Source organism: Carassius gibelio, chromosome B13 (assembly GCF_023724105.1).
Source record: "Carassius gibelio isolate Cgi1373 ecotype wild population from Czech Republic chromosome B13, carGib1.2-hapl.c, whole genome shotgun sequence".
Classification (NCBI taxonomy): domain Eukaryota; kingdom Metazoa; phylum Chordata; class Actinopteri; order Cypriniformes; family Cyprinidae; genus Carassius; species Carassius gibelio.
The window spans coordinates 27284967-27309705 of record NC_068408.1 but is presented as its reverse complement, the minus strand read 5'-3'; the positions used below and the strand labels follow the sequence as shown (position 1 = coordinate 27309705).

The 24739-nt window shown below is 37.9% G+C and overlaps 1 protein-coding gene across 1 annotated transcript in view; it reads right to left on the bottom strand.

The window, feature by feature from the left end:
• Positions 1-23674, bottom strand: part of dst (dystonin) — a 148069-nt gene extending 124395 nt beyond the window's left edge. The window contains exons 1-4 of the mRNA XM_052571690.1: positions 23376-23674; positions 23024-23058; positions 22482-22652; positions 18731-18944 (exon numbers count right to left, since the gene is read on the bottom strand). Coding sequence (XP_052427650.1) covers positions 18731-18944; positions 22482-22652; positions 23024-23058; positions 23376-23556 — 601 coding nt within the window. The 5' untranslated portion in view covers positions 23557-23674. The remainder of the gene's footprint in view (positions 1-18730; positions 18945-22481; positions 22653-23023; positions 23059-23375) is intronic.
• Positions 23675-24739: the final 1065 nt, after the last annotated feature.

Genomic DNA, 24739 nt, shown 5'->3' with positions numbered 1-24739 from the left:
AAGTAACTTGTGCTTTGCATCATGCAAATGTTTAAAATCTGACACGTTAATGGTAATCACCATCATTATCATCACTAGACCATGTATTCAATGTTGCATATAAATATTTGGAAAGGCCCTTAACTGTACTCTAACAGAGACCCTGTGGTGCAGAAATCTGAGAACTGAATCACTATCTGTCAATTAAAACAGAGACACAACCTCAAACTAATCTGAAAACTACACGTTGACACTCTCTGAGGAAATGTGTATGCAAACTTGTGTTGCTGTGCATGTGCTAGTGTGTTCTGGGTGTTTGCTAACAGTCCCCAGTCAAGACTCTATGATATTCCGCCATAGATATGATTTTCACTTTCAAAATTAGTTGTATGGATCTTTTTTGCCATGATTTAAGATCCATCAGACGTAAAGTCTGATGACTGATATCTGATGTAAAGTAACAGCACACCTCGCCTCAACAAGAAACATGATTAAAGATATTGCAAAGATAAAATATTTGGAAATGTGGTGTGATGTGACATGTCATGTTTAATGAACAGCTATGTAAACAGATTTGGTGCCCACTGCAAAATATTTGATTCACCCTCAAGTGAAAACCCCATCAACTTCAAAAAGACATGCCTAACAAATCACATAATTTGAGGCATTTTGATGATGCAACACAATAACATGACAAGCAAAATTAAACTGCTATACTGTACAATGTACAGCATGCCTCCTTAATTAATTATTTCATTAGGAATTGAATAAGTGGTTGCCATTTGCTAATTGACCTATCAGTAAGCCCTTCCCCTCTAACGCAGATGAGTTGCCACATCGTGTGTGTTGAGGACACATTGTTTGGCTTTTTTTTCCTAAACTTTATTCCCAATATGATCCACAACCTGCCTTAGCAACACAAATAATTAATAACACAGAACATGTGTAAACAGATGTGCTGATGTGAGCCAATGTCACTGCAGTCACCTCAACCTGGCAGGAACAGCCAAACATTGCATATCTCACTGTACTTTGACCACTTCAGCAATCACAGAGATAAACTGTCCCTAAGAGCATTACGACACAAGATCTGGGAAGCGAAAGAAAACGAAAATCAATCTAAAAGCTTGGCACACTGCAGCAAAAGCAGACGATCTGGCAGGAAGCTGAGGAAAGCTACTGACCCATGCAGCACATGAGCGCCACCAGCAGAGCGTCCCCCCTCATCAGACGGACCGATCCCGGCTCAGGTGCCTTCAGCAGTGTGTTGTGCATGTCTGACCGCCGTGCGAGTGTGTGAGCCGCCGCTGAGGGTGGGACTCTGCTGGCTTCCCCGTGAGGCAGCATTTACTCCCTTGCTTTTCCTCTCAGTATTCCCCCTCAACCGTTTAGAACAAGTTCCATCAGGTTTTCCAGCAGCACGCAGTATGTAACAGGCTCCACCACACGGTCAATGTTTACATAAGAACAGCGTGCTGGAGTCTTCACTGCAGTGAGTTACTAAGGCTACTGGCTGTAGCTCTTGAGGAAATGATTTTGCTGAGCAATGTGTACACAGCGCACAGCGCTCCTGTGTGAAGCAGCAATGAACGGGCATGGCTCTTTGAGGAAATAATTATCTTTACATTGTGCATAGACACACCACAGCTTAAACTTGCCACTCAATTTCTGAGTGTTCAAACCCATTCTGTTCCAACAGTTTTCAGTCATTTATGGAAATGACAACCAAATTGTACAATCAAATTCACACCTAAAAATTCAGTTACAGAAGCATTTACATTACAGTATTTACAGTGTTTTACATTTTTTATACTGTTAACTTAGATAATTTAGAAGTTTCATCTGGTCTTGTTGAAATATATAGGTGAGTATCATCAGAATAACAATAAAAGCTAATCCTGAATTTTCTGATAATATTACCAAGGGATAACATGTATATTGAAAATAGCAGAGGGCCTAGGACAGATCCTTGTGGAATTCAGTAAAGTATGGAGTGCCTCAAGGATCTGTGTTTTTGACTCCAGGGCCCCTCACTGTCCAAATACTGTCCAATATAAGGACCACAAATGAAACAAGCCTATGGGCTTTTTGTGTTTTTATCCTTTTGGACACTTTGTGTTGATTGTTGTTGTTCAATAAAGTATTAAATCAATCAATCAATCAAACACAATATATGCTGATGTATTTCTAGTGTTTCTGCTATATTTATGACCAAGCTGTTCTTTTTTATACACTGAATTAACATGGTTTATTAAATATACTAAATTAATTAACCACTATTCATTTTCCGATTCTAGAATATTTATTTGGTATGTTTATATATAAAAAAAGTTAAATAAAAATAATATTAAAGAATGAAAGAAAAAACAATATTATAAATATTATTTTTTGATTTTTTTTTTCTGAATTTTATTTAGATTATTTAAATAACAATAATTTATTAATCATCCAGGCCCCCTGGTGGAGAGCAAGACATTAAAGGTATAGTTCACTCAAAAATGGTTGTTCTGTCATTATTTATTCACCATCATGTCAATCCAAACATGTATGACTCTGCTTCTTCTGTGGAACACAAAATAAGGTATTTTGAAACATGTTTCTACTGTTTTTGTCCATACAATGAAATTTAGACGGGTCCAAAACAACACTGACCCCCAATGACTTTCACTGTATGGAGAAAAAAAAAAAAACTTAAGACAGTTCACAAGGCCCTTCTTCACTATAGTTCTTCACCAGGCCTGTGGTCTGTCCATACATTACTGCATGCCGCTCAAAAGCACCAGCTTATAAAGCATACACAAAACATAGTGCTTCTCTCAGAGCTGTGCCACAAAAACTATGCTTTGCGTCCAACATATAAAGAGCTGTTGTGCTCATAATCCTGCATTCCTGCACACATATAGTTATTTCATAGGAAATGTACTCACACATTTAAAAGTGATTGTGGATTCTCTAACATTGTGATCTGCTATATCCATGATGAGAAAGCATTTTTAACATAATCAGCTTCAAAAATAAAAGCTATTTACTTAACGATATATTCTTGTTGTGGTCGAAAATGATTCAAATGCATGATTGTGGGTTAAGCATTTAAATAAGACATCTCAAGGCAGAAGCTTTCCTAAAGAATGATGTAATGATGAAATAATATTTAGAGAATGGCGCCCCCTTCAGGACACAAAACAATGTGTATTCTGGCTTTTTTGATCAAAGAATTCTTCCACATACTGAACCAGTGAGTCACCTGTCCATAAAACTCAGATAAACATAAAACCATAAAACAATAACTAGGCTATTATCAAAGTAAAGTGGCGTTAAAGGTCACTAACTCTCATTAAGAGCTCATTTTACAGCTCAAGACTTCATTAGGGCCAGTTTATTCTACATTTCTCCAGGCAGAGTCTTGTGAAAGTAAACAAGCCCGTGCCTGACGACACGTAATAATCAGAGAATGATGACTAAAGCTGTTTCATTGCCATATCTCACTTCACACAGATCACTTATAAACACATTATGGTCCATAAATCACAGGAAGCTGAAGAGGCGTGTGAGGTGACTGACGTCTGAACATGAGTGGACAAAAATGATTTGAGAAAAGCTAAACTGTTTCAAACAGGTCTCTTTAATAGTACTTTTATAAAAAAATTAAAATAAAAGAGCTCCAATGCCATTACCATGTGGTGCCGCCAGTGCTGCAGAAATGAAAGGTTTCTCTTTTACAGGTGTGTTTGAGTAATAGCGTGTGCTTGAAATGCCTGACACACATCCCACATCGATCTGGCCAGAACAAAGACCTAGAACAGAAAAGCTACAATATCCAGTGAAACTTTTAAAAATGCTTCAGGATGCAACATGTCTTAGGTCAAAAGTATTGAGCTGGAGAAATACTAAAAGAATGTAATATTCACTTGACCCCAGGTGTCCTTTTCAAGGAAAAGAACCAGTTGTGAAGAAACTTTGTTTATATAAATGATGAAAGTAATGCACAATACAGGTAAGTCATAAAGAAAAACCGCTGAAGTGTCACGCTGAACTAGACAAAACCTGAGAACTGAATGGCACAACCTTACATTACCTCCACTAACTTTAGAAATGAGTCAGCCATTAAAGCAATCTATCATTAAAATAATGTGTGTGTGTGTGTGTGTGTGTGTGTGTTACAAAACTTATCACAATCCCATGCAATATTAATCATAGAACTTACAGTAAGTGTTTTCTTGTTTTTCTCAGTTCGTTGTACATTGCTTCTTTAGGTTTAATATGTAACCTCAAGGTTTTTCGCCTCATTAAGCACATTGTTCTTTCCTCAGTCAGCGAGAAACAGACTATGCATACAGTACAGTACCCTGTACAGATCACCCAGTGGACTGGGGAGGAAGTGATGTCGTGCTAAGAATAACCACGCAGCACAGATCTCCTGTCATCAGCGGCTGTCTGGTATCTGTGCCAGTTATTGTGCCAATGTTCATCTGAGCTCATAAGACTGCTGCTACATCTCTCCACATGATCAAAGTTCACATGTACACAACATGTACAGTAATGATCTGCTGCAATATTAGGATTATAACTATGACCTCTGCACTCCCAGCATGCAACAGCCTGGTGTTGTTCATTTACCAAACGTTTCATATTCAAAGCTCATTAAGAGCAACTTGTGCAATACTAATTGTAGGGATCGTCCCACTGAAGCAACCCCACTATCACAGCAGGTCACTTCTACATGGGGTGGGGTATTTTGACCTGGGACAGAAACTACTACCCAGATTGCACTAGCAAGCACAAATAACTAGGAAAACTTTGAGCTAGTAAAAGTTCCCACACCAAACCCATGTGAGCAAACTTGCCTGTGTTTACTCATAATTATGGGTTGACGTGTTACACCTTTCTGAGGATTAACACTGCATTCCCGACAACTTCCGATTTAAACCAGATTTCCATCTTTTAAACAAGAATGGAAATCCAAAAACTCAATTATCTAGCTTTTCAAGCAAGCATTTTTGAGCTTCTGTTGTATTTGATTTGATTTATTATGTGAATGAAAGCCTAAATTAAATCTGTTTATCAAATAAATCAGTTGTGCCTCTTAAACGGATTTCCTTTTATGATTTCTTTATGAACTTTTTGAAACTTAGGTTGATGGACTTTAAATGGATGGACAACAATAAAAGAACAATGATCAAATCAGTTTAGCAAAGGTTTGGAGAGACGTTTGTGTATCATTAGTCTGCAACCTGCAAACAAAACTCAACAAGCTACAAAAGACTGAATCACAGCAAATGAAATCTATAACTTACACTCATGTTCAAAAGTCTGGGGTCAATAAGCTTTTCTTAATAAAAGTGAAATTATGTTTAGAACTTTCTATTCATCAAAGAATCCTGAAGAGAAAAAAATTATCACAGATTGCGCAAAAATATTAAGCAGTTTTTACTGTATTTTGATCAAATAAATGCAGTCTTGATGAGCAGAAGTTTTTGATTTGAAGTTAATGATATGTGATGTTAATAAATGATACTACAGGTGTACAGCAGCAGAACAAATGCTTGCATTGCATGATTATCTCTGGACATTTGCTTGCCAGAAGACACGTTTGTTGACAACTGAACAACTGCACAGCTAACAGGAGGGCTGGAGATCTGTCTCCTTCCATATGTCTGGCAGAACACAGCACAAGTCTTTAAAAACAGAGAAATAAACACAAATGGTCATTGGAGATAAACAACAATTGACGTTCTTCTCATTCCACAGCTGTGAGAAAACTGGAATGTGTCCCTCAAGCAAAGCATGTGAACCAAATTCAAGAGACAAGGCCTAAACGCCTTCATATGGGTCAAACAAACAGCCTAAAGCAACATGATAATGCATTCAGTTTTAAACAAACAGCAGCAAATCAGTACCTTTTATAACCAAATGTGTGGTCTACAGTATACGCCCTAAATTATTGTTTATAATAGGAGAGATCTAGTTTTGTTGCATTGCACTTGATTTCAGTTTACAGTAGGTAACGTATTTCATGATTCCATGTAATAAATCCATACATCCACCCAGAATTTATTTGCAATATATTGTTGTGTTTACCATAGTATTACCTTGTTAGCTCAGCAACATGCTAAGCAACTGCTAATGAGGAAGGGAATGTCAACAGCTAGCCTTAAAGTACGCTGTAAATATCAGCACAAGATTATGGTAATTGTTCAGTATCATGGAAAATGTCAGATGTTTTGCCATCAAAATATTTCCCATAGTCAGTGATTAACCCCTTACACACCACACAAATACCACAGGACATACGCTACAAATGTTCACTTAGCATTTTGCAAAGCTACATTGGACTCAAATGCTACCACGGTACTCCTTAACATGGAAACAGAATGTTTACCATAAATATGATGCTTTAAGAGATGATATTTTTTCAGAAAACACAGAAATTTTAAATGTCCAGATGGTGTACCATCAGGGCTAAGCTAAACGTCAGCTAGCTAAGCTAACCAAACCACCATTATAAGAGCTTTATCTTAATCAGGTTGGGTGTCTCAGACTGGAGAGATCCATTAGCTCCAGGATGTTCTCAGACCAAGCCTCCTCTCAGGCATGATTTAGAGGATAATTGTGTGATAAAGCTGCGTGGGGAGAAGAGAGTAGGGATCACGCGACTGTGATGTGTATTGATTACCACCATTAGGACTCGAGCATTTAGGCTTAGATGTTTCAATTAAACTCTCTGGAGAGATCAGCTATGACGATAGATCTCCCTGTGCATTACTGTCACAGAAAAGAAGAAACACAAATCAACCGAGCTCTATTAAAAGCTAAAGTCCTCGTTTGACTAAAGAATCTTTCACTTGCAGTGTAAATGAGTCCGAACACAGTTTTGAAACCGTATCAGAGGAGAGGCTTTCAAAAAGACAAGGAATCTTTCTGTATGTACTTGTTCTGTACTGCTGAGTCACTGCTCTCGATGACAAAAAAAAAAAATACACAATTTCTTCCTCTGGTCTTCAAGAAATGGTATTATGAGGAATCCTCTTCCCCCACTAGAGCCCAAAGCAGTTTTAGGTGTTCCCTGGTCAGAAATCCCTCTATTGTGCTTGCTAATGAATGAAGGCTATATCAGAATGACTTATTAGCAAACTACTGTAACCGTTTTTGCTGTGTATTGTGCATTATATGAAAAATGTCGGTGTGCACAGAATAACCCAGATGACCCACTACATTCCCCAAATTGTAAAGAATCACACTGCTTGAAATGCTGTAGTCCTATCCCACAATGCAATGTGCAGAACTTCACCTTTCGTTTCCAGTATAGCATATCAACTAAAACTCAGATCATTGAGAGTTCAGATAATTCTACCCAAAACTGCACCTAATCAAGTGTTATGATCAAAAATTCAATGTAATATGATCACTGATAACAATACTGCATACTGCAATCTGAAATGTTTCTGGCTGAATACTGCATGCAGTTTCACAAACTGAGTTAACAGTGATCAGTCTTCAGTGTTGTGATAATATTTCATCATAAATACAGTAATTGTCTTAACCAGAAAAAATGTATTGCATTAAAGAATTTATATGTCATGTTAGTTCGTGATACATTCACTTATAATGCTAAAAGTGTATTAAATGTATTTAAATAATCAAAAAGCATGTGTAATTAATTGAACTTTTTTAATAATTTAGCAATTAATTATTGTTTAAATTTTTAGGGCCAGACGAATTCCATTTTGTTTTTTCCCAAAAGTCTTTATTTATATAATTATTATTGTTATTATTAAAAAAAATCCCAAACTTTTTCTTCCATTTTAATATTTTTGTACTACAGATTTCAGATAATTTAATATTAAGAATTAAAAAAACAAGTCTAATCAATTGAACTAATGAATTCATCTTACAATAATTGGGTCCTATGAAATGTAATTTTTCTCTCAGAAATTAATATATACAAATACAACATATATATACATATATAGACAGAGAGAGAGAGAGGGGGGGGGGGATGTATGATTTAATAAAAATGTGTTATCAGAAATGCTTAATAAACCAAAGTAAAATGTAACAACACTGGGTTTCTTTTAATCAGTAATGATAATAAAAAAAAAAAAACATAAAAAAAAAATGAGTGCACAGTTTTTGTCTAGCTACAGAGCATGGGAAAAGGTGCTGTATTGGATCTAATCATATTAGTGTGCTCTTTCTAAAGTACAGCGAGCGTCCTGAGGCTGTAGCAGGTCCCAGCAGAGCATCTGCATTGGGTGTGTGAGGGGGCGGAGCCATGACTCACCACATGACCTCACTCACACAAAGCTGAGCACATTCACTAACACACACTAACAAAAAACTGTTACTTCATCAAACAGACAGTGAGCATGATCCTCGTTTGAATCACTGCCCACCTACTCTGTGTCCTGTTACAGCTGCTTTCCATTTATAAGCAGAAACAGCTGGGGAATCCATCAGCAAGCCAGTCTTGATCAATAGCCAATGCATTCTTAGCACAAACCGTTTGCTCTCAAAGACAGCAGTCTGCTGATCCAATATATAACAGTTATGTTACAAACTAAGATTTAAATCAAATAAAGAAGGACCTGCACTAGCGGTTGAACTCCTGATGAACATTACTGTTGTTTTTGTTTTAAACCTGAGTGTGCTCTGTTAGGAAGAGCATCTGCAGTTCCGTCGGTGACATCATGTAGTGCACAGCTGCGGCCGCTCCTCTGGGAAATGACATCAGACTCAGGAAACGGCTTCAAAATGAGACCTCACTACATTTAAGATTATTTCAATCATTATATTGGAATCAAATAATATTGTCCTTTTTTTTTTTTTTCAGCTTGCATGTCATACACTGCATTATAAATATGTACTGAGGTGCCACGACACTGTTAATCTGTATCAAATAAATTATTATTCATGATATTCATGATATAAATAAAATACAGTTCTTTTGTAATAAAATAGTGTTTCACCTGTGCAAACAAAACAAATCAACATGAGAATTAAAGATAGTTATTAAGCATTAAGACAGAATCACAGCATAAGTGATAGACTCATATATGAAACAGGACAGCACATCAGATGATATTTCATCCCAGTGAGATTATGGCACTTTACACAATAAGATTACCTTGAGATTTTTCTGCTGTCAGCTGAAAGTCTAACAACAGTTTCTGTTTGGAGCTGCTTTTATTCACTTAGTGTAAAGTCAATAGAATATGTAAAAATGCACAGATGAACACATATCTGTTGCTATATTATATTTTTACATTTATATATATGTGTTTGTGTGTGTTTGCATCAGTGCATTCACTAATCTAAGGGATGAAATGGATGCACTCTAATATATATTGATGTTTATAATTAATAATAAATGGATGCTTAAATTAAAAAATAAGATATCAGCACTTTTGCTAAAGCTTCTAATATGGACTTGAAAATACATTGGCACATTATTCTCATCTCCTGTTTTGAGTCTCTTATCATTACTCTCCAGCCCCTGGCAGACAAACTGGACACTGCAGCTGTAAGTCCATGACGATCTCCTATCTGAATGATGCTACCGGTCTCTCAACCTCCTCACAACTCTTACATAACGTCTATCTGGGGGAACTGGTTGAGCTGCCAGCAAAGATTTGTCACCGCTCCAGTGAAGCTGAATCCTTCTCTTTTCATCAGGAAGAGAGAGAGCCTTGACTCTGGCCGCATGTGAGGAATGCATTCGCTGGGTTAAGAGTAATGCACTCATGTGAGTGTTCAACTATCCAAAAACCACTAGCATCCACAGCTAGGACTGTCACAATCACACCGTTCCACACAAGACAGCGCTGAACCTGGGAGACTGAGGAAGAGGAGGGGCTGATGACGAACACAAAGACAATGACTGTGCACAAACACAGGAGTCCAAATCACAATAACACTCTCTCACAGGAATGAAGGGCAATGTTATTACACTCTTCTTTTTCTCTTCTACTCTTTTTTTTTATGAATCTAAATAAAATGGCTGAATTTGTTTTATAATATTTTATATATATATAATATATAATTTGTTTTATATTTGTCTATCTATCTATATATATATATATATATATATATATATATATATATATATATATATAAAGAAAAAAATCAGGCTCATTGAAGACAAGTAAACAGTGATTAAATAAGAATAAGAAACTAATTAAAAGTAATCGGACAATCTACACTAAAACAAATAAATAAGAAATGCTATATAGATTGTATATACATGATCAAATGTATAAAAGCTGCATAAACAGTTTCTTATTAAAGTGATTTAGTTAAGAGCAGTGTGTTGTTAGCCTAACATGAGTGACAGACACTGCTGTCACTTTAAGACCTGATCCAGTGTACTGTTACACACCTCTTCTTTCTCAGCTGTTTGCTTTCACTGAAGACCTACTGAGTTTACAGGGATACTTGCAAAGGCTGGCGTTTTGACACATAAAAGTGTGTGTATTTAATGTTCAAGGCCTATAAAGCGGCAAAAATAACATTCAATACTCTCATGACAAACCTTGAATATATCGAAATGAGTCCTCTTTGACTGCTGATTATGTTTCAAACTGCAATGCTTAAAAACCCATGCAAATGATAAGTGTTCATGACCAGCACAGCAATGTCACACAAGCAAGCAAGATAGAGGTGACAGTCCAAAATCTCTCCAGGTACAGTATGTGGCCCACCCCAGGTGTCTGTTGAAGTGCAGATGAAGTGGTGTTTAGTGTCTTATCTCTTCATAAGACCTTCTGTCTGCGTCTGGAGTGGAGCACTAATACACTGCAGAAAATCAGTGAGCAGTGAGCTGTTAAAGCTTTCCTTAATTTGGTTTATAGGCACTTCTCAAGTTCAGAAAGATGGTTGGCATTTTTCGTGTTCCCGAAGCCAATAAGAAACTCAGAACCAATATGCAGAGATGAGTTCAAAATATATCTTAACATCTAGGAGAGGACTATAATGACTTGTGGTTCAATTCATCACACTGGAGACTGAAGGTCAAGTCAAGCGCATTGCATTGTGGGATATGTGTGAAGAGTGAGGCAGGTTATCCAGATACAGATCCAGCCGATGTGCACAGATGGCTTTTCATCCACAGAAACAGAAATCAATTAATGAAACAGCTAGGAGACCTAAATGATCTACACACAGCTGATCACCATTAAAGCATGTTTGTGGACTGAGATCATCTCAGGACAAAAGCCATGTGAAGAAACAGACTCTTAGAGACGTCTGATAAACGAGCACACAGCGAGGTCAAAAGAGATCCAGACATATGAGGATGAAAAGCGTGAGTGATGTTTCCTAAGGCAAGCACTCACACATTCGAGAGGTTAGAGAACGAACCCGTAACCCTGTCTCTTCAATCTGATATCTGTGCTCAAAATATGGATGCACGAGACCGTGATCTGAAAGCATCTCATACTGCTGTTGCTAAGATAAAAAACTGAAATCATAATGAAACTGCAACTCTCCTGTTGAACAGGGTGCACAATAATTGCAAAATAGCTAGCAGACACTTCTCCAGATGAGTGTAAACAGTGTGTGATTACACTGGCATAACACTGTGACCATAGCCTCTCACCCTAGCAACCGCATAACAATGCCCTGGCAACTGCATCTGAACAGGCACTGACATTTATTCAGAAGGTGAATTGGTGCACTTAGTACTACACCGCAACTTTAACCCTCTGATGCCTACTCTATCACATTTGACACGCAATATCATATTTGTTAAAAAGATCTCATTGGTTTACATTAAAATAAAACTTTTTGGCCATATAAATATCAGCAGAAGTGTTTTCCCCCTCAAGGGTGAGCAATATATAAAACTACTGTATATAAGTCTGATGTGTCAGATATGATATTCAACAATAATCACATTTGTAGCTTTTATATATATATATATATATATATATATATATATATATATATATATATATATATTTTGTCTTCAACTTCAATAAACTGTTACACTGCATGAATTTGTTTGACCATTATTTCATATGTCAGGCTTTACAAGTTGAAAATGCTGTAGCACTTCTAATAATCAAATAAAATCTTCAAGATGTTGTGCTTAAGTCTTACTGGAGCTAAAAATATATCACGCTTTTAAAGAGTAGAGAAAAAATCAAGGAGCTGATAACCTGACAACAAACAGAAGTTCAAATCCTCTAAACAGGGTTTCAATGGCAAACGTCCCGTCAGAGCTGTGGGATGTTGGGTCATGTGACCGTGTATCTGTGACCCCGAGCCTCATCACAGGTGTGACATTACACATTCCCTCTGTGCTAGCCAGCTATTTATGGACGTTGCTTCAAACGTGTACACTCACCATGCAGAAAGACACACTTTCACGCTTTCACACACCAACAGAGGAAGCACGGCTATGAAAATTGATTTACTTTTCACTTTATGTTGGTTTAGATATGAAAAGCACTAACACCATTACTCTTAATGGCGAAGTCAAGCGTGTGCTTCTGTGGCATTTGATTGCTTTCAGAAAAAGCCCATTGGTTGAGTCAGAACTTATCAGCAATGTTTGGAGAATGCCATAGTGCCACAATATTCACTTTTATGGAAAATCAAACTATGAATGTCTCACCCAGGCTCTGTTCTTAAACCTAGAGAGACATCTGTCTAGACAGCATCGCATTTATATTATATATAACATTAGGGCTGATCCACACGGTGGTTGCAATATTATTCTCCTTTCTATGTGTTATATTTTGGGCCAATTCTATTTCAAGCATTTGATGTATCCTCTGCAGATCTAGTGCTCCACCAGCTTTCATGCTCAGGGTTGACAGATTTTAATACTGCAAATGCCCCAATCAGACAGAGATATTTTTTTCATTTATTCTCCCAACATGGAAAGCATGTGAGTTCCAGTTTTGTGATGATCCAAATGATCGTGTAGTACAGACAGTGTTTTCCTCACAAGGCCAATGTGTAGTCTAAGCAAATTTAAATGTCACGGGAAAAGCATGTTTTCACGACAGAATCTACAATACCTCAGGGGTTTGCTGCACAAGTCACCATTCTTCTGTTTTTCTCGGGACAGCAGAAGAAGCTGGCCTCATAAGAAGGATAGCAAGTCCCAGCAAGAAGCACAAGTCCGGCCCTTCTTCTGCTAAACCAGCAGCATCAGTCACAGCATAGTCTCCTAATGAAACTAGTTTCAGACTGGCGTCAAAGGCACCGTAACATCACCTCCAATGATGCTGAAAATCATTCAGAGGATTCAGAGATGGCCAACCAATGGACTCAGTGCTTGTTAGCAATAATGCACTTTCGATAAGTAGACATTATTGTATTCTTTCAGTGCAGAAGAGTGTGGGATATCAAACGTTGCCAAGAATAAATCTATGCCAGCCAGATGAAGAAATCTTCATAGACAGGACATTATGCAACCCTGGATTCAGACGTGCTTTGATGTCTTTCATACCCTCTGAGCAACAACTGTTCAGGTTTTGGACACTGTTGTGTCTCAGAAAGAGGCACTTAACACATAATAGCTGCAGGTGTGCTGCAACACGACACCCTTGACCCCCACAACTTCCCTAAAGCAAGTCTGACGACCTGAGAGAGCTGTGCATCAAACTCTGCAGCTACATGACCTAGTAGCAATTGATTTGATGGGTATTGGCACAAGAATCAAATCCATCTGACCTGGTTAAATGCCATTTGTCCTGGTACTGAGTGTACAAACTAAATATACCACAGCTCTGTGTTTTACCAAGGCGTGAAGAATTTCACGAAAGAGCTTCTTAAATGAATAGAAAGGACACACTGGAGCTCACACCCACTCCTGAGTAGATCTTGAGCTTTCTTAGCCACACAATGTTAAAATAACACAAGGGCTTATGTCTGCTCTTCACCTGTTAGTACACTCCAGTCCTGTACGTGATGGTAACTGTGCACGACCCCACGCAGGGTGCATGTTCCAGTCTCACACTCACAGGCCTATTGAAATGTGCGCATTTGGGTCCCGCTCAAAAGTACAAGATTAAGACATTTTGAAAGGAGCCGATTTAATCTGATCTAAGAAAAACGCTCTGGTTTACAAGAACACCACTACAATAATCCCTTCTGCTTGTGTGTAATTATCTTTAATACCCAATTAGCCAGGTACTGTACCACACACTCTCAGTGCTTCTGACCCGAAACCCACAACAAACCAAATTCCACAAAGTAACCGGACACTAGACATCAACCATTACCTGTATGTTTCAGCACCTGCCAAGTGATTTCTACATTTTTATAACAAATGTCTACAGTAAATTAATCATTACTGCAACAATGAAAACATAACGTTTTATTGATTTCTTAAATATTATTATTATCCAAAAAAATTTAATTGCCCCATAATATTTTTGTTTTTGTCTGAGAATTTACACATTAAGTGATTTTTAATGATTGTTTTATTACAGATACAGATTTATATACAGTGAACAAAATTATAAATGCAACACTTTTGTTTTTGTCCCGATTTTTTTTTTTCTTTCTTTTTTTTTGTACACAAAAGACCTATTTCTTTCAAATATTGTTCACAAATCTGTCTAAATCTGTGTTAGTGAGCACTTCTTCTTTGCTAAGATAATCATATCTATTGTTCCCCTCCCCCTCTTATATAAATGTACACTGAGTGCTTTACATTATGAGTTACTTGTAGTTTGACACCCAACAGTTTCAGTGTGTCTTCCCCAGCACTGAACCCTTCACACCCACCAAATCCTGCCTAACATACACTGAGCATGAGTGTTCACTGCAGAGACATTTAGCATATGAGACAAGTGAAGCAGACAGTCTATGTCTATGTGAAGAGCTCTTGTTCTGAGAACAGCTCCAGCAGTGTTACTGTATAACACCAAACATCAGTTTTAACATTGTCCACAGTTCCCACTCTCTGGAGATCTCCAAACTCACTGAATAGACTACTGACAAGTGTAATAGACATGGATGGCTTTTAATACCGTTTAGAATTTTATGGATCTGTACTTTATAAAAAGTGTAGCTCGCTTCATATTATTAAGCATGGAATATTCTGGTGATGATTCAAGAGGAAGGACATTCAGAGCATCACAGTTTCCAGTGTCTCTGGAGGCATTGTCAAATGGTTAAAAAGTCATTCTTACAGGAAGAACTAAAACCGGACTCGATATGAAACAGTACAGTATGTGTCATTATTAACTTATTCAACAGAGAAGGAAATGCTTATTTTATATATATATATATATATATATATATATATATATATATATATATATATATATATATATATATATATATATATATATATATATATATATGAAGTTTATCATGTCATTGACTAAACTGTTCTCTAAACTCAAGATGTCATGTAGATTCCTTGTTAATCTTTAAAATAAAGCACGTAACACACAGGTGCAGTGCTAAATATTGAATTTTAACACAATACATTGAGAATACCACACTGGATTTGATGTGATGAATCACAATGAGAGAAATATAAGGTTTATACTTCAGTAGAAAATGATTTCTGTGAATCAGTTCAATCTGTCAATCTGAATGAACCCAATTAAAAAAGTGATTTATTTCCATAACTCAAAAAAACATTCCATCAGAGCATTTTCATGCAATCCAATGTCCTATTAAATGTACGTCAATAAATACTGCATATTGGTCATAACTATATATTGTTAAAATGCTGCATTTAAACAAAATAATTAAATGATATATGATTAACCCATTCTTGGGTTTTTGTTTTGTGTGCTGACTGTGGGATACTCGATTAGTGCCAAAAGGGTGAAAAACACAGGTTTAAAAAACACATACTTTACACCCTGATTACTGTCTAACTGTGCTTGCTGGCACCCAGACATGTTTATAGTGACCAATAAACTAGCTGTGATAACCTCTGGCCTCGAGTCAAACAGTCCTGACAGCCAGAACAAAGTGTTTTTAATAAGACGCAGCTTCCACCTGACTGATTCCAGAAAATCAGGAATGTTTGGGTGTTTTCAACTGTGTGCATCAACCCATTAAAGCAATTTAAACTTCATTTTTCTAAATAATCAAACATGCATGGCTTCTGATTAATAAAAACTGTTTTTCCACCATGGTTTTATGAACTTAAATGTTAATACAACTGTAGTATGCTATGTAATAAATAAAAACATCTAAGATAATAAATATAAGAACTTATTCGTAATGACTCATTCATCAAGCATAATGCCTTGAGAAAGCAAAAATCTGAATCAGAGTGACCCTTCATCATATGACTGCAGCAGCTTCACACACACACACACACACACACACACACACACACACACGCTGTTGGGCTTTTCTGCAGCTGACTGTTAGCTTATGATACTCAACAGCTGATAGATGATCTGCTGCTCTGCTTGAGCTACAAATCACCAAAATCAACACTCATTCAATGGGGGAAAATGTATGTCCATGCTTTTATATAATTCCCAGGACATGCATGTTGCAGACATCGAGGCTGACCAACAGGATGATGCTGAGAAGAAAATAACAGCCCTAAGCCAGGACTAATGATCCAAATGACTGGAAGCCACTGGAAGTGCATGAGGGGAGGTGCATTTAGAGCAGACACCATGGATGGGACACCACCACAGACAAATGTAGCAATCTAGCAATCAAATCAGATTTTCACAATGGGCTTATATAACAAACATCTAATGCAATCATCTGAACACACAAACAGAACAATATTTCTACACGATATGTCAGACAGACAAAATAAATGGGTTCTGTCTGACTGTAACAGGTTTATTACATTTGTCACATCAGGTCAGCAAATCTGCTATCAAGTAAACGGTTTCCTTTCAGTACACAATGAAACAATGTATGTATTAATGCACGCATGAATCACGCTGATGCTCTGACAGCGTTAACCCTCTCGCTGCCGAAGCACAAATTCATTCAACAAGCGGCCAAAGCGGATTCATTCTTTACCTTTATATTTCTCAAGCACGTCCTCGTAGGCCTGGAGATACTCCAGCTCGTCGGCGAGCGTGTACGGAGCCGCTCCGTAGCGGGCCATTGGCGGAGCGGTCGAGGCTGCTCATTTACCGGCCGCACTGGTGAAGTGAAGCCTGACCGATCAGCACCGCTGCTCCGTGACCGGCGACGCCCTTCGTCCCCTCCCAGATCCGCCAACCGGCCAATGAGCGAGACTTCCTCTGCCGCTGCAGCCGTGCGCCGGTGACAGCGATCCGCGGCTGTCCTTCACTGTGTCCAGCAAACGCCAACGGGTTCTTCACAATAATACCCGTTTATAACGATATGCCGTTTTGCGTGCTTATTTTACGCTGCTAGTCTTCCTGACACTGTTCATGTGTGGTCAGCGTACATCTGGAATGCTATATATATATATATGTATATCAAATGTCAGAGTACATGAAGGGGATAATGTGTCATGCACAGTCATCCTCTATTTTAGAGGCACGCGCTGGTGGTCAGTCACTGCTCCATGTGTCTGAAAGCGTGCTCTCCAAGGTCCTAGACCCGGAGGATTCCCGTCCTCGCGCCCGGGAACATGATGGCGCTGCGCTCGGTAAACACAACTCTCTATTACAGGACAAACAACATCTTCCCAAGCAGATGCCGAACAATTTCAACTTTTACAATACTAAACACCATTCAGCTCTGTCTTATATTGATGTTCCTTTTTTCTTCTTTTTTTTTTACAATGCCTTCCAAGTTATTTTATTTGCAGGGCAGTGGTTCTCAAACCTGTCCATGAAGTACCCTAGCACTACAGGTTTTGTATGTCTCCCTCTATCTGACACCCATCCACTTCAGGTCTTACAGTCTCCACTAATGAGCTGATGAGATGAATCAGGTGTAATAGAAGAGGGAGACATACAAAATGTGCAGGACTGGGTTTGAGAACCACTGTTTTAGGGTAAAGCCTTTGATCAAAATTAAAAGAAAAAATATTTATCATAGAAATGAATTTCATGCAACTGCCAAATGATGAACTGCAGGCTGTTTGTGCACACAAATGAAGTGGGGGTGGGATGTAAAGTTAAGGTTTATTAACGTCTACACCTACCACAACCCTAAACATACCCTTACAGTAATGCAAATACATTAAATATTGTTGTTCAGCATGAGATTGCATGCGCATTAAACCCTGGTAGGAAAATCTGCCGTGTATGATAAAATGTCAGGACACCGGGACCCCCGAACATATCATTTAAGTATAATTTGTATGCTATATAAAGATATTAGTATGCATCTTTCAGAGGTCAGATAGATAGAATAAAAAAAATATTTAGTCGTATTATGATGGCATGTCATCCTGCCATCTGGTTCTCATGTTGAATTGGTTATAAAGCTACAGAAGCCTAAGAGGGAATGTCCTCTTATTGGAAAACATGCTCATTACAGACTGCTGATTCATCTTTCAGCCTTGAGCTGATTCCAGCTACCAAAACAGTGGCAACTTAACGCTCATTATTTGTCTTATGATAATGACAAAGATGATGATGACCTGCAGGTTTTAGGCAGATGCAAGGACCAGGTCATATAAGGCACATTCAGGACCACCCATTGGACAACTCAAGCTCCAATGCCTTTCTCAAACACTTTCTGAAAACCCAGACAACTTGAATTATTCATCGCGTATTATTTATTCAGCTCTGTATTTGCACGTGCAGTTCACAAATAGCCTCATGGTTTTCTCTGTAAGAGCCTAATGAGTGAGGCTGGGGTGTATTTGGGACCCTACCTGCGATTCTGAGCACCGCTCTCTCGGCGGGATCGAGCACGGATCCTCCCTGGATCTTCCGCTTCGAGCGCTCGTGTCTGGGTAGATTCCACGGTAACGTGTCCCCCGGTGCAGGCGACACCGACCCAGATTTCACACTGTACTCTTCATCATCGGAGAAATCTGCCGATGAAGACATAGAGCAGCGCAGGGACGCGTTCCCAGACCCGGAGCTCTGCGTGAAGAGACAATAGAGAGGAAATGAATCACAGCACATAAAACCATCCCTGCGAGCGAAAGCGCCACGGTTCTCTCACCATCACTGCCTTCACAACAGACCGAGATTAAAGACGCATCTGCTCTTTGTAAATAAGACTCAATTGATCAGAGATCGACAATAAAAGCAAACCCCATCAGAATGAGTCGCATGTGGCTCCCCCGCCAGGACAAGGAAACACTCACCGCGGTGTACATCTCTAAAAGGTGTGCAGAGATCCTACTTCCACTTGTCATCTACACACGGCGATGTCATTTTGGATGGAACCACACCCTTGTGTCGGTAATTCCGTCGCGTGTCGCCCTGTTCGATCCAAAGCCCGAAATGGTGAGAAATCCCCCAAAGACAGACAGAGAGAGCGCGGAGAGAGAGCACACAAACCCACGGCGTCACCATCCACAGACACGCGCAGACTAGAACCACGGACAGAAGCCAAGGTTCCGTCTGCGCGGTGTTACAGCGCCCTCGCCAGCTGCTCATGTGACACTTTCATGTGACCCTGGAGCACAGAACCAGTCATCAGAGTCAACCTGATGATCTGAAAGATGAATAAATACGCGTTCCATTGATGTATGGTTTGTTAGGACAATATAGGTCCAAATAGAGTCCTTAGCAATGCACATTACTAATCCAAAAATAAGTTCTTTAATTAAAAATCTTCATGGAACCTGATCTTTACTTTATATCTATTGTATTGTTTATTCCATGTATTATTGACTATTGCTACAAATATACCTGTGCTACTGATGACTGCTTTTGTGCTCCAGGCTCACATATACCGAACGATTGTATTCTGTCATCCATATTTCATTAGAAATATCAAGACAGTTTTCCCATCATTTAAAATGATCTGTTTCATGCAACAACTATAGCCCTTTCATGAAAAATATAAAAAATAAAATAAATAAATAAATAAAACCAATTATTTCTGCAGCAAAACTTTAATATATTGGTGTCCTGAAGCACTATTTTCTGAGCCCAGGGTAGTTCGTTCCATGTTTTAAATACTCTTAAACAGTATTGGAAAGTAGAAATGTAACAGGTTACAGATTACAAATGACCCTATCTAACATGTTATAATAGTGTTACTATTTCAAGTACTTGGTTAAATTCATGTAACTGTTTACATCTGATTACTTTTGGATGACTTTTCTAAATGTCTAATGTGTTCAACAAAAATCTGAGTTTGAGGTTAAATACAGATTTAAAACCATAACAAGAAATAGTTTAGTAGCTATGATACAGTTTTTGAAATCATATTTTTGCATAGAAAACAATGCCTACAGTGGACCCCTTATTTTGACTAGGATTAAGGTTTTTCTTAGGGTTGCTTGCATGTGACTGCATAATTTATTGTTATTATAGTAGCAAGTGAATCCAACGTGTAAGGACATTTCTTCTGAATTCACTGCAAATAAAAAATGTGACAACGTATTATTCATATTGCAAAATGTCAGGGTAAAGTCATTGTGTTTGTGCGTGGTTTTAAACATTATATTTTAATGTTTAATAAGAATAAGAAGATAAGAAAATAAGACTACACTTCACTACATATTAAGGGCAGTCAAAAGTCACCCGACTCTCCCTGGTTCCTTCAAACTTCCAGTATGACAACCATGTCAGAGCATGAATAAAAAGAAACAGAATATGGTCAGATATTCAAAACATATGTTTGTTTACATGTTTCTAGATTTACAAAAATGTACTGCTTGGTTGAAGCACTGTGCTACTTTAGTTATATGCATGACAACTCATTACTGTATAATCTGATTCAACAAAACGATGTTGTTACACATTATATCCTGGATTCAATAAAAACACTTGCGTCTATTATCTGGGTAAATGTTTAGCAATATTAACACTGAAATATGTTATTGCTGAGAACTTTCTCAGATAATCTGTCAGATACTGTATGTGACAGTCTCATCAAGGTTTAGCATAAAGTCTACCTTCACTACCAAAAAACATGTAATACACGTAATGTTGCTGTGACTTCTCAGCAGATAACACACTGAATCTGAACACACGATCAGGGTTTACAATCGTCAGCAGAATCATTGCAGGCTGCAAGACATTACAAAGATATCATATATTCAAATGATAATTATTTATGACTTTGCTAAGCACATATACAAAAGTCTAGTTAATATACTTCCCTTCAATCACAAGAGCAGCTGAAATGAACTTCATAACTTTCCTGCTCGACACTCTCAGTGCCTCTCTCACCACTGCAGGGAGATGCCTTTATCCATTAAACAAAGAGTGCACAACAAAGTTGAGATGGGCAATGCACTGTTCTAACAATTATACAGTATAAAGTGGTTTAGGGAAGGCTTATTTTGAAGGAAGGAAGAAGAAATGAGCAGCATGGCGAATAACATATGCAAAATCACTCTAATCCACATCCTGTTATTCTGAGTAGAAATATCACTTACCAAGGGCCTTTGATCCCCTTCCTGCCTTTCATAAGCTCTGGTCAGTCTAAAGTTAACAGCACCCATGTTTCTAATGTTTCAGATAAGATTGTTTGCCCTGCATTATGATGTCCACATTACAAAGTGGTTTAAAATCTGGTATTATATCAAAAACATGTGTCAGCACTAAAAGATCATGCATCGCATTGACTTTTTTTTTCAGTTAAAATTTAGAAAAACATAAATGACATCACAAAAATGACCTTTCAAGAAGGAATCTTGTTTATCTTTAAAAGAATCACCACACCATCAGTAATGTAGGAGTCACTTTCATGTCTCAGGTTTTAACCATTGCAACTCTTGCTCAATCATTCAGATGTTTATCAGTGACTGAACTTGAATACTTAAAGTCCATATTAACCAGCATTACCAACCCACTTCTGGAATGCCATGTATTTTTGAGCAAAAGAAATGTAGGTATACTGTAATGTTTGGCCGGCGAAAAGTGGTCAAGAAGTCATTGGTGAGAGGGACTGAAAAATAGTTGGGCTTTTTAATGGCAACCAAAAATTAAAGTTGATACAGATATGGTGCAGAGGCACAGCCAGGAATTTGGTGAAAGTTTTATAAATAAATAAATAAATAAATATATAATATTGACAGATGAATGGCTGTGTATTAAGAAAAGTTGATTTTTATTTCATGTTGATTTTAGCCTATCTCCTTTAGGCCATTACATTTTACTATTTTGCATATTTTTTTTTTTTTTTAGATCTAGAATAGCCTACGCTGTTGGTAAAGATATCTGAAGTTATTTGGGCATTAACAGAGAGTGATGTAGCTCAAGATAATCTCAGATGTCTTTACTTACAGATCATCAAGATACACACTCTTCTTAAAAGAACAGATGTTTTTCTTAGAGTGAAGAACGCTATAAAAAATTCAAGAAACATGTTCCACTATGAAGAACCTTTTTGTGCAGTGAAACTTCCTGGAACCAGAGATGTCTATACAGAAGCTTTATTTTGTTCTAAGAGTGGAAAGCGAGTGGATAATGCCTCGTAGATGAGGATATACCTACTGGTTTGCGTGTTGGCGTGAGCTGCACGGACTGATAGAAGTCTGGCTGGACTCTCTTCTTCACTCTGCGCTTCCTCAGGTTCGAGTCCGGCTCTCTCTCGATCAGCGGCTGCTCTTCAGAAACGCGCGCGCGTGCGCTTCTCCTCGCGAGACGTGGACTGTGACGACATACCTGTCAAACAATGACAAAATATCACAGCAGAACAAAATCTGCGAAATACTTCAAATTATTGCAATTTCCCTATCCTAAAATAACAAAACATGCCAACTCCGCTGTTTATTAGTTTTAAAAAATGTAGGCTAGGGTTACTTCTTGGTAGCATACGATAAAAGTAGCCTAGTCTTTTCTGAATTATTTATCAGGCACACATGCGCAATGCGCATCGCTTCGGATAGGCTACTACTTCATCAAGACGAAAGTAACTCAATAGCTGTCAAACAAAACAGAAAACTACGCAAACATTTCTTGAGAATGTCATTATTTTGGATGATGTACTTTACTATGACCTTGACAGACAGAGAGAGCAAGAGAAAGAGATTTACCTCAGAGCGAAAATGATGCGGCCGGAAACCAGCTTCTAGAACAAATGGGAATGATTGAAACAAACCCCACATGCATTCAGTCATATTGTCTCTTAGAGATGCTCTTCAAATAACTTTGTCTGGTGTTGAAATAAAGAACACTTTATTAAACACACAACGAGAGCAGACGGTGAATACGAAGCATCGCTCGCGCGCGCGCATGCCGCACACTGGCGCTTTGATGACAGGGTCTATTCAGAGAAGAATGAATGAAAATATCTAAAAAATACTGTTTTATCTTTTTATCGCAATGACATCCTACAGGAACACACATATATAGGGTGGACATAACACGACGCGTCTGTCTACTCACCACGACTCCTCGAACGCCTCGTAAGCACGGATTTTATGGGAATTTTCTCATTACGGAGCTTGCGATGCCAGCAGCTGAGAAACAGGATCGTGGCGACAGTTCCTACCAAAAGCAATAATAGTAATAAAACACACTGAATACTCAAGGGTCTCAATAAGACCAAAAAAGCCGCAGCAATCATTGCGATGTAGGACAGCCACTCCTCCTGCTTCCTCTCCTTATGTAAATAGGCTACAATGAGCGGTTATTTCATGCTGTAACACCTTGCTTGTAGGTCCCCGACATATAATCTATCTCATGGTGTCTGTACTTCAGTAATGGACCACAACAAGCCATGACTCAGCAGGAGCATCTGTTTTTAGAGCTCGTGCAGCGCCAGCATCAGCAGCATCTCATCTGAGCTCAGCAAAGCTGCAGCGCGCGACCACGAGCATCGTCTGGTCTGCGTGCGCTTCGAAGCGTCCACGTGATGTGTTTCTAAGAATAAACAAACATTGACCGTGTGTTTGTGGCGTGAGCTCTTTAATTGTGACGCACTCTACGTGGACTTCTTTCCATTCATTTCTTGGACACTTTAAACTAGTTTTATTTACAAACTACAAAGTTAAAATCTGAATCAGATTTAATAGAAGAGCCCACCAGACTTAGGTTATTTACAGTTAACTTGCAATATAATACCATAACATTACTGTAAGAAAGAGTACAGTGAGCATAGCATACTTTGTAGCATATAACCTATTTTACATTTAGGCTATAGTGTAATAACAGTTTAAAATAAGTTTTGTGAGCCATTATAATCTGTTAAAATTTACACAGAGCCAATGGAAGGTTGCACTACCAAAAACACAAATGAAACTGAAATAATGGCATAAATAAATAAATAAATAAATAAATAACGGGAACTAATTGTGACCCTGGAAAGCAAAAGCAGTCACAAGTACACACTTACAGTAGATGAAAAGTTAAAAAAAATGTACCTTTCGATGATCCTGGATATTGCAACTGTGGGGGGACCTTAAAGGTTATTTTTTTTAACTTTTTGAAAATGTTCTAATTGGAACCTTCACTTAAAGCTGCATTAATGACCCTAACTGTTTCCTTTTCTAACCTTTTTCTAGATAGCAAAAACATTGTTGTTGTTGTTGTTGTTATACATCACTAATATAATTTCACTATATATACAGAACACTATGATTGTCCATAAACTGTTTAATACATTCATATGTTTTACAAACAAACCAGCAAACACAAATACTGTAAATAAACAATAATCAAACATAAATATGTATTACAAACAAACCAACAAACACATACAGTTCAGACAAGAACCACTTTGGCAAGTTTACTTGAGTATATTGAGCACA